Source organism: Felis catus, chromosome B3 (assembly GCF_018350175.1).
Source record: "Felis catus isolate Fca126 chromosome B3, F.catus_Fca126_mat1.0, whole genome shotgun sequence".
Lineage (NCBI taxonomy): Eukaryota > Metazoa > Chordata > Mammalia > Carnivora > Felidae > Felis > Felis catus.
Window position 1 is genome coordinate 46,067,165 of NC_058373.1, and position 13,506 is coordinate 46,080,670.

Sequence of the window (13,506 nt, forward strand, 5' to 3'; positions counted from 1 at the left end):
TTTGGGACAGAGAGAGACAGAGCATGAACGGGGGAGAGGCAGAGAGAGAGGGAGACACAGAATCGGAAACAGGCTCCAGGCTCTGAGCCATCAGCCCAGAGCCCGACGCGGGGCTCGAATTCACAGACCACGAGATCGTGACCTGGCTGAAGTCGGACGCTCAACCGACTGGGCCACCCAGGCGCCCCAGTTTTCCCTTAGCTTTTGTTGCAAGCATTAGTGAAAGAGAAAAATTGGACTTATTGCCATAGTGATTTAATTGTTAGAGTGACCAACTGTCCAGCTTTCATGTTATCATTATAGTTTTAGGAGAATTCTACTTTTACTGGTTTGAGTCAGTGAAATAATTGTATAATTTGTATGATGGCAGCTATTAGTTTAATTAGAATTTTTCTTTTAGTGAGCTGAATTGTCTTAAAGGATGTGTACTTTGGGACATACGACTAGCGATTAATTGGAATTTCATTTTATTGAAGCATTAGTTTTGTAATGAAAAAGTACCTTTCCAGCATGGTTCAAAAAACGGATCAGAATAAACTAGGAAGGAAATATGGAAAATTTGACTTAACTGTAAAAGACATTGTAAATTAGGAGAAAGAATCTAAAATGGCTTTTATTTGTACTTATATTTGCATATATTACTATTTAATCAGCGATCTAATCAGGAAATTTTTAGTTACAAATATTTGAATACAGTTACATAATATAATTGTATTCATTTACTTATCTCAATTTTTTAAAATGTTTGCTTTTGAGAAAGAGAGAGAGAGAAAGAAAATGAGAGAGTATGGGGGAGGGGCAGAGAGAGAGGGAGACAAAATCCCAAGCAGGCTCTGTGCTATCAGTTCAGAGCCCAATGTGGGGCTTGAACTCACGACCCGTGAGATCATGACTGGAGCGGAAAGAATCAGATGATTAACCAACTGGGTCACCCAGGTTCCCCCATAATAAAGTTTTTAAAAGCTCAGTTTAGAATCGTGAAACTGTACACCTCCTTTAAATCTAAACTTTATTTCAACTTTATGCAACATTGTTTATATAACTTGGGTTTCCAGATAAAGTAACCATTCCAGAGGAGGAATAAGATCATTTGTTTTTCACATTGGGTCTTCATTAAAGCTCATCTGATGTTTCCCTTCAGTTTTTTAGAGTTTCTGTTACATCTCACAAAGGTTTTCTCCTGGGTTGGTTGGAGTTGTAGGCCATCCGTGTTTTCGGAGCAAAATGTCATTCTGAACAGAAAACATAAAGCAAACAGAGCATCAGCTTTTAGATGGAGCTTATTGAAGTGTTTCATCCTTTGTAAATAAATACTCAATTTATGTAATGCATGCTATTTTTAAAAAATTAGATTCTTATGTTCACAAATATTTTCATAACTTCAGAGAAAAACCAAACCCAAGTCTGTAAAAGCAATCAGTGTAAGGCTGCTTCCTAGAGCTCTGCACTGGGGTGATTTCAGCTCTGTGAGAACAGAAAGTCCTTGGGGCTGTTCTCCTTTTTTCTCCCCAACCACAGCACTGTCAAAGATTTGAGGGTAACTATTGTTCCTTTCACTGCACTGCCCTGACTCCAGGGCAAACATTTGCAGTTCCTTCAACTGTTCCTCACAAGGCAGGCTTCTCTCCCCAGCCTTCTTTCTTTGGGCAGGCTCCAGTTTGCCAGTGCTGTTCTTAAAGGTCCCCGGGCATGAGGCCACTGTCACCAGCCTCTGCAGGGCTCAGCCCTGTAAGCCCAGCCCCTTCCACTTACTGGTGCAGACACTGTCCAGCTCGAGAAGACATTGCTCTGTGTTTGTGGTCTCTCTTGGAGACCAACCGCTAGACTGCTCTGACTGTTCATTAGCTTGGCCTGAGATGCTGTTTGCTAACTTGTATCCATTAGGATGAAAGTGTCAGTAGTCACAAAGAATTCTAGTTTATGGTTTTTCTTCTTCCTTCCTTCCTTCCTTCCTTCCTTCCTTCCTTCCTTCCTTCCTTCCTTCCTTCCTTCCTTCCTTCTTTCCTTCTTTCCTTCTTTCTTTCTTTCTTTCTTTCTTTCTTTCTTTCTTTCTTTCTTTCTTTCTTTCTTTCTTTCTTTCTTTCTTTCTTTCTTTCTTTCTTTCTTTCTTTCCTCTCTTTCTTTCCCTGCCTGCCTGCCTCTCTTTTTTTGAATTATATCTAAGGTCAAGTCTTCATTAAATCAGACTTTTATAATTAAAATAGTGTATAAGGCAGACAGAGAAGGACAAATACTGCATGGTATCACTTATATGTGGAATCCAAAAAAAAAAAAAAAAAAGTAAAAGTCATAGAAACAGTAGAAAAGTGATTCCCAGGGCTTGGAGGGAGGGGAGATAGGGAGAGGTTGGTGAAAGGGTACAAACTTTCAGCTGTAAGATGAATAAGGTCTGAGGATCTAATGTAAAACACAGTGACTATAGTTGGTAACACTGTACTATGTATGTGTTAGGTGATGAATGTGTTAGTTAACTGGATGGGGAGGATCCTTTCACATGTATACATATATCAAATCACTCTGATGTACACTTTAAATATCTTAATTTTGTCAATTATATCTCAAGAAAGCTAAAATAAAGAGTATTATGAGTAATTTGTGAATGCAATTTTAAAAAATTCAAATGGTAAAGATATAAGTGAAGTCAAATATTAAAAGGTCCTCTTTGCCATCACCCTTCATCAGTATCACTCTCCTCCACTTTCCTGGTTTGGCTTATGTATTTCCAGACCTGTTTCTATGCATTTATACATATATCAATGTTCATATGCAAACATAAATAATTCTTTTTTTTTAATGTTTATTTATTTTTGACAGAGAGAGAGAGCGAGCGAGCGTGCAACCATGAGCAGGGGAGGGGCAGAGAGAGAGGGAGACACAGAATCTGAAGCAGGCTCCAGGCTCTGAGCTTTCAGCACAGAGCCCGACATGGGGCTCGAACTCACAGACCGTGAGATCATGACCTGAGCCAAAGTCGGACGCTCAACTGACTGAGCCACCCAGGTGCCCCAAACAGAAGAATTCTTAATAGAAGTGGGATTATAATGTATGTATTTTTGTATGTAATGTATGTATAATGTATGCATTTTTCTGAAATTTTTCATTGTCATCAAGTAATGTACTTGGAGACCTGTTCATAACAATCCATATGAATCTATTTCATTCTTTTTCACCTCTTGCACGATATCCCATTGTATGGATATACCACCGCACATTATAGCCACTTTCCTATTGATGGACATTGAGATTTTCCCAATGGTTTACCATTTACAGATAGTACTGCAATAGACATTTTTGTATCTATATATGTTTTGTGGATGTTTGGAGTATTTATCCAGGAGAGATACCTAGAGTTAAAATTCTGGGTCTTAGGTGTATTTAAAATTTTGATAATGTAAGCTCCATGAGACCGAAGGCTTTGTCTATTCTGTTCACTGCTGTATACCTAGCATAAAGTAGGTGCTCACTAAATGTTAGTCATTGAATGAAATACTCCTGCAGAAGCTCCATAATTTACATTCCCACGAATAGTGTATGAGAATGCCCATTTCTCCACTCCTTTACCAACTCTGGATATTGTCTGTTTTTTAATTCCTGCTAAACTAATGGGTGACCAGTGCTAATTTCATTGATCTTTGTTTTGCATTTACATGATTACTGTGGAAATTGAACATTTTCTCATTATGTTCAGCCGATCACTTTTTATGTCCTGCTGTAGAATCAATGTTATCTGTCCTGTCTCTTCAACCACAATGGGCCCTTTCATCCCTGACTCTGTGTCTTTGGAAGAGAAAATCACCTCTCACTGAATTCCTCCCATGGAGGCACAGAGCAAGTTACTTAACCATTTTTTTCCCCCTTGTAGTTAGCAGAGAGATTAAGAGTTATGAGGTTGAATATTTACACCCTGGCTCTGGGATTACGGATTGTGGAGGTGCTCAAAAATTGGTAGTTGCTATTAGTCTCACGAGACATATATTGTGAATTCCATTTATCACGGAAGAACTGAGTCAGAGCGGTGCAGTCGGTGTCTGAGGCTACACAGGTGGCGACCAGCAAGTGGAATTTGAGCTTAGGACTGGCAGACGTGGGTCTGTGGATTCTGCCTACATTACTGCTTTGCTCGCTGCCTGACTCTCCGGGCCTCCCCAAAGCCTGTTGTAGCACAGCACCCCTGACCCGATGTCTTTCTTCTAGGCTTCCTAGACCATGCAATACTAGACCTTCACTTACGCAAAGTGTGGTCCGTGTGCCAGCAACATCAGCAGCACCTGGGAGCTTGTTACAGATGCAGAATTTCAGGCCCCGCCCACCCTGCATTTTAATTGCATTTCAACACGATTCCCAGATGATTCCTGTGCACATTAAGGCTTGAGAAGCACTGGGATGGAGCGTGTTATTAGTAAAATTAATGCGTCTTGTTTTCCTAATTAGGCCCTGGAATTTCTTTACTCAGAGTCACAGCTCAGAGTTTTTTGCTTTCCCCTAATGGCACCTCATAGTGTGAAGATGCACAGGGAGGCACTGAGTACTTGCAACTTAAAAAACAATGGGTCCCACAACCCCTTCTCTTTGTCCAGCATGTACCTCTTACAGCTCCAAGGAAGGGTTTGATACGCATGTATATTAATGTCCAGCCCTGCAACTCTGCTGGCTTAGACTAAGGAAAGTCAAATTCATGGGGCCAGGATTAATAGAGGAAGGGACTGTTGGAAACAGTGCATGGGCAGTAAATAGGCAATGAATCAGACAAACCCTGAATCAGATCTGGGCCCAGACAATTACCAGCCCAAGCTGTGTAATGTCCGTCTATGAGCCTCAGCTTCCTCATCTGCACAGCCAGTCCTACCCATTTCAGAGGGTCATTGGGAAGGTTACATGAGACTAACACTCTAGACTTAATTCTGTGCCCACCATGCGGTGGGAGCTCTGTAAGCGCCATTCCCTTCCCTCTGCCCTTTCCTTCTTCAGAACCGTGTGGGTAAGCACCAGTGAGAAGGTTGTGTTGTGTTTTATACAGCTTTTCAGGTCAAGTCACAGAGAATCGTCATGGTGAACAGCCCCTAGAACTGAGGAATTACCATCTAGCTGAGAGAATGCGGGGAAGGGTGGTTTTCAGAAGTAGAGCTCTTCTAAAGGGCCAGAAAGTCATGCAAGAATAGCTAAGTGTATACGAGGAGAGAAACAGTTTAATTTTCTCAAATTGATCATGTGGAGAAATCTGTTGGCAGGCTGCAGAGTATGCTCTTAGTAATTGCCAGGATTTTGTATCCCAGGGAGATAAAATCTCAGAGCGCTGTTGTGTAAAGGACTCCGGGGCATAAATCTGCCATGGGACCGCTCCTGGCCATGAAGCCTGTGGGGGGAGGGAGGAATGTAGTTCAGAGGTGAGAGGCCTGCTGTTTTCCATCTCTACTGAGGACAAGCCAAAGAGAGAAATGGGCTTTCCAACAAAGGAAGGTGGCAGAGGAGAGAGTAGTTTCCTGAATACAGTGGGGAGGAGGAGGAATGGTCTGGGGAAGGACAGAATTCTCCTTTCGTGGAGAACTGCAGAACTATAGAAAAGCATGGTTGCCATGGCAAAATATGTTGGGCATCCCTCTGCTCTGCTGATAGGACTGAAGGCACAGCTGGACCACCCTTTCTTTCTTTTATGTCCTACTCTGTCCCCAACCCCTTATTGTCCCTGGGGACCTTGGGGCCAAGGGAGATGTTAAATCACACAGAGTAGCATTTCTTAAGGCTTACTCCATTGGTCCACATCAGAATTTCTTAGGGCTTTTATTAGCAAATGTGTGTCCTGGGTCCCTTCACAAACCACCATAAATCAGGAGCTCTGGAGGTGGCTTCAGGAATTCTGCATATTTAATAAGCTTCCCACTGACTCTTTGGCACTCTAAGATTTGAAAGGCACCATTCGCAGAATGAGATTTTGAGATTGTGATCTGTTACAAGCATTTCTCTGGGTGAACAATAAAAAGGAAATGTCACAACTTGGTCCTTGCCAAAGTACAGTCCTTGGACATCTCCTGGTGATTCACCTGCATGCTGAAGTTTGAAAAGCACTGCGCCACTGAGGTGGTTTCTCAAACTCCAGAGGCAGGTAGCTGTTAACCACAGGCAGTGGGAAGAGACTGGACTGGGAGTCAGAAGACCTTGGTCCTTCCACCTATGGCTGTGTGAACTCAGGATGGTCATTTCACATTTCTGAGCATCTATAAGCCATCATGAGGACATGATAATGCACACTTTATGATATAAATGTAAGTATTAATTACGGAAGTGCTGGTACATGCAGGTGCATGACAGGTGTCAGGGAAGGCTGTGTTTGCACTCACCGTTGCTGGGTTTCTCCCGCCTTGACTCTGATGGTCTTTGCAACAAGACCCGAGTAGAGGGGCCTTCTGCTCCATGGGATGATGGTTTGGACCGTGTTCCAGACATTGGTCCATACTGCGCCATTTTCCCACTTGAACTTGATCATGACCAGCTCACCGATATCCAAATCCAACGTGATAAGGAAGGAATAGGTTTTATTACTAGTAATTTCTTGATCCCTTGAAGATACAAAGGAAATCAGACCCAGTTTATCTGTAACAGCAAAGTCATGTTTGGGCACATGCAAGATATGTTAGGCTTGCCTGAGTGACTTAGGGAGGTCTTTTCTGTTGCTTTTCCCAAACTGGTGTTGGACAGACTATTTTTAGAAAAAGCAATGGTATGCCAGGCTATTAATATTGGGAAAACCATGCTACATCCTATGTTAGGATATTTTTATTTATTTATTTATTTATTTATTTATTTATTTATTTATTTATTTAGAATATCCCAAGCAGTCTCCACTCTGTCAGCAAAAAACCTTATGTGGGGCTTGAACTCACAAACTGTGAGATCATGACCTGAGCCCAAATCAAGAGTCAGATACTTAACTGACTGAGCCACCCAGGGGCCACTGTGTTAGCATATTTAAAAGGCTCTGAGAGTTCTGCCATAGTGAATCTGGTAACCTTCTTTAGCACAGGTTTCCTAGCTTCAACACTAACACATCAGGAAAGAGAAGACAATGGGGTTTTGGCAATGACCTGGGGGCAGTTCAGCTCTCTGTGGGTTTAAGTAAAGCCACACCACACTCTTATTTTCCCACTAGTCCTTTTTTTTCTCCCCGTATAAATAGAAACAACAAAGTATAACAGTAACAGAAAACCACATGTTTAGGTGATGGACCAATTTGGAGCAAGATTTAAATGCAGGTCCTTAGATATCATTAGCAGCTTTACTCACTAATCTCCAAGACATTAACATGTCCCAACATTGACTGAGAAGCATGGAAAGCCACAGTGACTTCCCACTATGGAGCTATTTCCCAGGAGAGATCTAGGACAGTGCAGAGGTAACCCTGGATTTAGGGCGAGAAAGGTAGATGGAGGGTTCCTCTGCACGGCTCGCCATCGCTCTTCCTGCAGAATGTTGTCAAGAATTGTTCAGGAATCCATCTACCCTGCTCGGCTGTGAGCATACTAGGGCTAGGGTCCTCTACCTCTGGGACATAGCGCAAACACTTGCTGAACGATGGAATCAATGTGATTGATGATCAGAGATCCAAAGCTGGGGGCTATTTTCCAGACCTGAGGACTGTCCCTGGAGCAGGTGGAGTGTCGCTTCCCAGAAAGACCCCATGCTGAGGGTGGAGATGCTGAGAAAAAGCAGCCTTTTTCTGGCCAGTGAAGCTGGTGAGCCTCTGAGGGAGGCATGAGGCCACTGTTTGCCTTGTGAGCAGGTGTGTAACAGGGCAAAGGACAGATGGGCAGGCTGGCAGTGCAGGCTGACCGAGATGGGAAATGTGTGCGAAGTTGAAACCAGTTTTATTTCTGTGTTACGGTTCTCAGAACTCACTGGAAAGGGACTCCGGGCCGTCCTGTGGACACCTGCTCCAGCCCTCCCTGCTCCTCCCTGCCCGGCTCTTCTTCCTGCACTGTGGATGGCTCTCGCCATCTCCGGCTTCCCTCTCCACTCAGCTCACAGGGCAATGAATCGTCGCAAACCCGGGTAGTTCCATCATAAAACAATCTGCGGGGCTGGGCTCGGGGGTACGTCCCGTCTGAAAGATGTTTGGAACAGTCATATGGGCTGAGAAGAATAAGCTGTGTCCGGCCTGACCCTTGAAGAGCCCAGGGTCCATCTAGACCCTGTGAGAAAAAGCAGCACGTTGTCACCAGAGACGGGGCTGCACCTTGTACTCACAGAGTGATGGTAATTTTCTGGTTTTCCTCTTTTGTTCCCAGGAGTGTCATGGTAAATGTTGGTTCTACTGGTTTCTCAAGTTGGTTGATGAACTGGATCTTGAACTGGTAATGATACACTGAAGTGAAAAGGTGGAGGGGGAAAGGGAGAGACAGAGAGAATTTAAGTGGATGTTTTAAATTAAAAATCTTATACTTTTAAAATTTAAAAATGCAGAGGGTAAAGTCTAGATGGGTTGATACCAACGTTTTTTCCCCCTGGGTGGTGGGATTATGAATGCTTTATGTATTTTTCTTTTTCTTTCTCTGTATTTGCTAAATGTCTACAGGGGACGTCTGGTGTATTTGTAATACAATAATCACTATCCAACAGAAGAAGGCAGAATAGGAATCTGGTATACCTAGCATTCTCACCCATTTCTAGATACAATCCTGTTGGACTAGTCCCCTTTCATAAATTGGTAGTTAGTATTTGTTAAGAGTCCCCTTTCATAAACTGGTAGTTAGTATTTTTTAAAAGTCCCCTTTCATAAATTGAAGGATATTATCACCTTTCAGGCATCTGACAAAAGCGAGAGAACACACTGCCATTTTTTAGCTTTGCCTCTGTTTGATGGGGTCACTTTTGGGGTGGACAGAGCTCTAATTAAGAAGCATATGCCCTAATGACCACATCTCTATATTCTGGAACAGTTCCTGGGCACTAGCTCTGTGGGGGTCAAGGAGAACATTTTCTGATGGAAATAAGATAACTCTAGTTCTGGCACTTGGGCCTAAAATTTTTCCATCTTGTCAAATGCTCAGAAAGTCCTTCTACTGGGCTGTTTAGAGAGGGGAACTTATTTTACCCTTCTTTACATAAATGCAGTCTATATATAATGACTACAAGTACACTCCTTGCTATTAGACGGGTTCGTTAAACACTTCACAGGGCATCATCTCATTCACTCGTCATAACATCCCTATGAAGTAGGTATTGTCATCATCGTCCCCCTTTTATAAATAAGAAACCTGGGGCCCAAGATGTGAAGGGACATGTTCAAGATCACATAGGAGAGTCTGACTCTTCGCTTGGACCTACTGCTAAGGCTCCTAAGATGGCCTTGACTTCCCCTGCGTTGTCACAACCGTCTATTGGGCTGTTTCTGAAATTACCCCACCTCATTCCAAAATGGCAGGTTGCTGCTTGGACTTCTCTCTTTTGCTGTCCACATATTCTCTAAATACCTGTAGGGTTTTAGCTCCAACGTGGCAAACAGGTTTCATAGGGTATGCCAAGTCCACTTGATTGATAGGACTGCCCAGAGCCCTGTGTTGAGATGGGTTCTGAGGCTACACCCAGGTTCTTGGGAAGACTGGTGTCTGCCTTGGGCAAAGGAGAGGGATTTATGGCATGCTTGCTGTGTATTTGCCCTTCCTGTTCTAGGTAATAATTAATCCAGTAATCCTGATACAGTGCCTTCCACATAGTAGGTGTCTAATAAATTTTGTGGGATGAGCACACTGACAGTTTGCTCTGGAGTAAAAAGAAGGGTATTCCTATTAAGCAGGATGGAAGTCACCTCTGAGAATCCAACACCCGAGTTTCAAGCTGTGTTGTAGGAGAATTCCCACTGGAAAGCATAGATCGTGGCACTAGCCCCTTGTTCATCCATCCCATACATCCAGCGTGTGGAAATTCACCCTCTTTGTGAATCAACCTACTACCTGCCAAATGATGGATTTCTACTGGAGGTTGGTAGCTATGTGCAAACCTGGCGGCAGCTCATGGTGTGTTTGCCAACACCCCAGCTGCGGTGTCCTGGTTTGCCTGTATTGCTGGGATTCTGGGTTATTTACCCCACCCACCCCTTTGACATAAATCAACCTTCTCATTTGGTCTTACGGTGGATTAGCTTATGTTCCTGGGGTTATCTCTAGGGTTTGCTCCGAAGCACCAAAGTTTATTCATGTGTTTTTATGTTTCCAGCAAGAACCAAACACTAACAGTTGATTTATAGGCCATGAAGTTTTCTGCTTTAGGTAGGAGCCAGCTTGGGCATCATCTGGCCTCTTGGACAGTGCCCTGTGCATAATAGGTGCTCAGGTCCTTAAGCTCAGATCCTTAAGCATGGGATAAAGTAGTTTGATGCTCTCAGGACTAGGAGGCTGTGGGTGAGAAATAGGAGAAAGGCTCTGGGCCCAGGTTCCAGAAAGGGTTCTTCAACCTTAGGTCGCAGTGATGGAGACAGGGACTCTGGCCTATCATCTCAGAAGCCTCCGAGGCCTTATGCTATTTGGGGTCTGTCAAGAGAAGCCTGTAACGGGCAGACAGTGTTGTAAGTTGAACAGAGGCAAAAGGAAAGGTCCTTCCAAAGACACAGGCTGTAGGTGTGGGTGGGGCTGGATGAGGACAAGACAGGGCAGGAGGGCTGGCCTGAGGGTTAACCTCCTAACGAGGAGGCGGGGCATCTTCCCGAGTACTCAAGGAACCCTCCTACCAACCAATTTTAATCCAATTTAATGTGTATTAATTGAAGTCTACTGGTGCTCAGCCCAGTGCTAAAAGCTGTTGGGGATAAAGGATAAAGGAGTACAATTGGGAGTATGCACGGTAACAACACTGGCTAATATGTATTTTGTTTACCTGTGCCAGGCACTTTGCATCTCTTATCTCATGTAACCTTCACAACAGCTGACACTATCATCACCTCCTTTCAGAGAAGAGGCAACTGAAGCACAGAGAGGTTACGTGACCTTTCCAGTATCACACAGCCAGATGTAAGCCCTGACCACCCGGCTCCAGGACTTGAACTTTCAAGTGTTTGTACCTGGGACCATAACTTTATATACCCTAAGGAAAAAGTTGAAGTATGGAAAGAGATTTAAGTTCGAGAGTGTCATAGCGGGATTACTTCACTAAAAATAAATCAGAAGCACCTTGGATAGTCACCAACAGAGGAGAGACTATGGACTAATAATGACCATTGTGATAACTACCATTCAGCTGTTTACCATGTCTCAGACACAGAGCTAATCGGTTCACGTAATTATCTCATTTCTCATTAAGGATGGCTTTGTGAGACGCCCACTCTATCCTCCCTCCGCAGTGGTTAACACACGCAGAAGCTGACGGTGGGGGAAGTCAAGTAACTTGTCCATTGTCACGCAGCTAAGGGCTGGTGAAGCTGCAGTTAGAGGTGAGTCTGTTGATTCTGGGTTCGTGTTCCCAACCATGTGATTTACTCTTATGGAGTCATTAAAAGACATTTTTGGAGCAATTTCAATCCTTATAAAAGAAGTGGAAAACGAAAACAAAAACAACCCCAAACAACAACCAGGATACAAAACTGCATATCTAACATGAGACCAACTTTATAAAACAGAACACACAGGAGGGAGATTCATAAAAATATAACAGTGCTTGTCTTTGGAGAGGAAAGAGGGGTAATTTTTATTCTTCTTTACGCTTTTCTGCAAGTTTTGTGTTTTCTACAATATGCGGGGATTCTAATTAGAATTTTATTGGAAGAAGAAAAAGCTTTTAAACAGGGTAGAATGGAAAACAAGAGAACCAGAAGCCATGGCCCGGACTTAGAGGACCTTGCAGCTGGGAAGCCGAGTCACATTTGTGACCCTGGTCGCCTCCTGTTTTCCTGTCTCATGGGCGTCAATGTCCATGTCTTCTCTCCCCGAGGGCAGGCTTGGCGTCACAGTAAGGCTTCTATCTCCACGAGTCTCAGCATGCACCAGGTGTCTAAGGGGTACTGGGGGGCTCTTTGTGTGAAAATAAGGCAGGACATCTGCTGCCTGAAAGACCCTAACTGTGAATTGGCATAATGAGATATAACGTTCATTTGCTGAGACCCTGCTATACATCAGGCTACATACTAAGCGTTTACATACATCATTTTTGGTCCTCATAACAAGACTAAATAAGGATAACATGCTGGTCAGGTTCCATCTTCTCCACCTACCCCTGCTATCCCCATCCACTCTCTGCCCGCCCCATGGCCTACATCTCCCAGGTTCCCTTGCCAGATGGTTTCTGGTTGGGAGGCATGAGCAGGTGATGAGGGCAGAGCAGAGAAAGGTCAGGGTGTTTTTCCCTCTGCTCCCGCCTGCTTTGGAGCCGGACCACGAAGTAACTGTGCCCCACAAGTAGCTGCTGTGTGGTTTCTGTAATACCACCCCCCCCCCCCCCCGTAAGGAGTCCTGCCCACTCCCTGGAGCTGACCTCGGCCGGCGGAGTCCTGTTTTCTCCTGAAACCTAGAGAGGTAGGGTGTCAGTTATTCTGGTGGATTACAGACAAGGAAGCAGAGATTTGGACACATGTCCAAGGCCACCCAGAGTGTTACAAGTGGAGCAGAATTTGAACTCAGGTGTCTGTCTCATTCTAAAATCCCCTTCCCACTGTCTCCTGGGGTTCTGGTTCTGGAAGCTGCATCTGCCCTTTGACAGCAAATGCAAACACTCAGCCCCTGAAGCAAAGCTGCTGTCAAAACCTGCCTGGAATGAGGCCATCAAGACGAAGTGCCTGCTGGGCCTCACCCACCGACATCCGTCCTGGGCTATCACTGCTGCAGATTCCTCCTGCCTGTCCCCTGAATGCCTAGCCCCTGAGTGGGGATAAATGTTTCATGTCCCTGCACTGGAGATGGGTTTTTGTCTTCCTTTGTTCTTAAACTGTGAGTAGGAGGAGATTGAATCCTACATCTGAAATGCTGTGGTTCCACGGTTCTGGGGAAAGGTGTAAAATCCAGGGGTCGGCCTGCCAGGACCCCTTTAGCATCCTTTGAATGAGAATCTCCTGTCCTCCCTCATTGTCTCCCTGGGGTGGGGCCTGTGCAGGAAGTCAGAACCCCAAAGGTGCAGAAGTGGCCTGAGTCCACCGGCTTCCCAAGAGCTCCTGAAAGATGTATGGGCTGTGGAGGGGCACAGGGGTGAGCGGACGAGGGCACCCTTGTGTCTGCAAGAGCCCAGCTGCAGAACTCAGCAGGTTGACAGCACAGAGTCCTGAATTACCTGCACTAGAAAAGTCACTTTTTTGGTGAAATCTTGAAATGACATAATTTTTGTAAATATGAAAGAGCCTTTCATACTGAGAACTAATTAGATGTTCTTATTTTGGATTTCTGTGTTTTCCTTTACAAGAAAAAAAAAAAAAGACAATTTGCCTATCATCCCCTCTCCCTGCAACTCCGGGACAATGATGCTGTTACAAAGATTAAGGAAAAAAGGGTGAGTAATTTTGCTCACTTTCCCTTCTGACATGTTTAATAAGGATTT

At 44.2% G+C, this 13,506-nt stretch overlaps 1 protein-coding gene across 1 annotated transcript in view; it reads right to left on the bottom strand.

The window, feature by feature from the left end:
- Window positions 1–992: 992 nt before the first annotated feature.
- LIPC (lipase C, hepatic type) overlaps window positions 993–13,506 on the bottom strand; it is a 159,913-nt gene continuing 147,399 nt past the window's right edge. The window contains exons 8-10 of the mRNA XM_003987102.6: window positions 8,239–8,356; window positions 6,336–6,554; window positions 993–1,232 (exon numbers count right to left, since the gene is read on the bottom strand). Of these exons, the coding sequence (XP_003987151.4) occupies window positions 1,121–1,232; window positions 6,336–6,554; window positions 8,239–8,356 (449 nt within the window). The 3' untranslated portion in view covers window positions 993–1,120. The remainder of the gene's footprint in view (window positions 1,233–6,335; window positions 6,555–8,238; window positions 8,357–13,506) is intronic.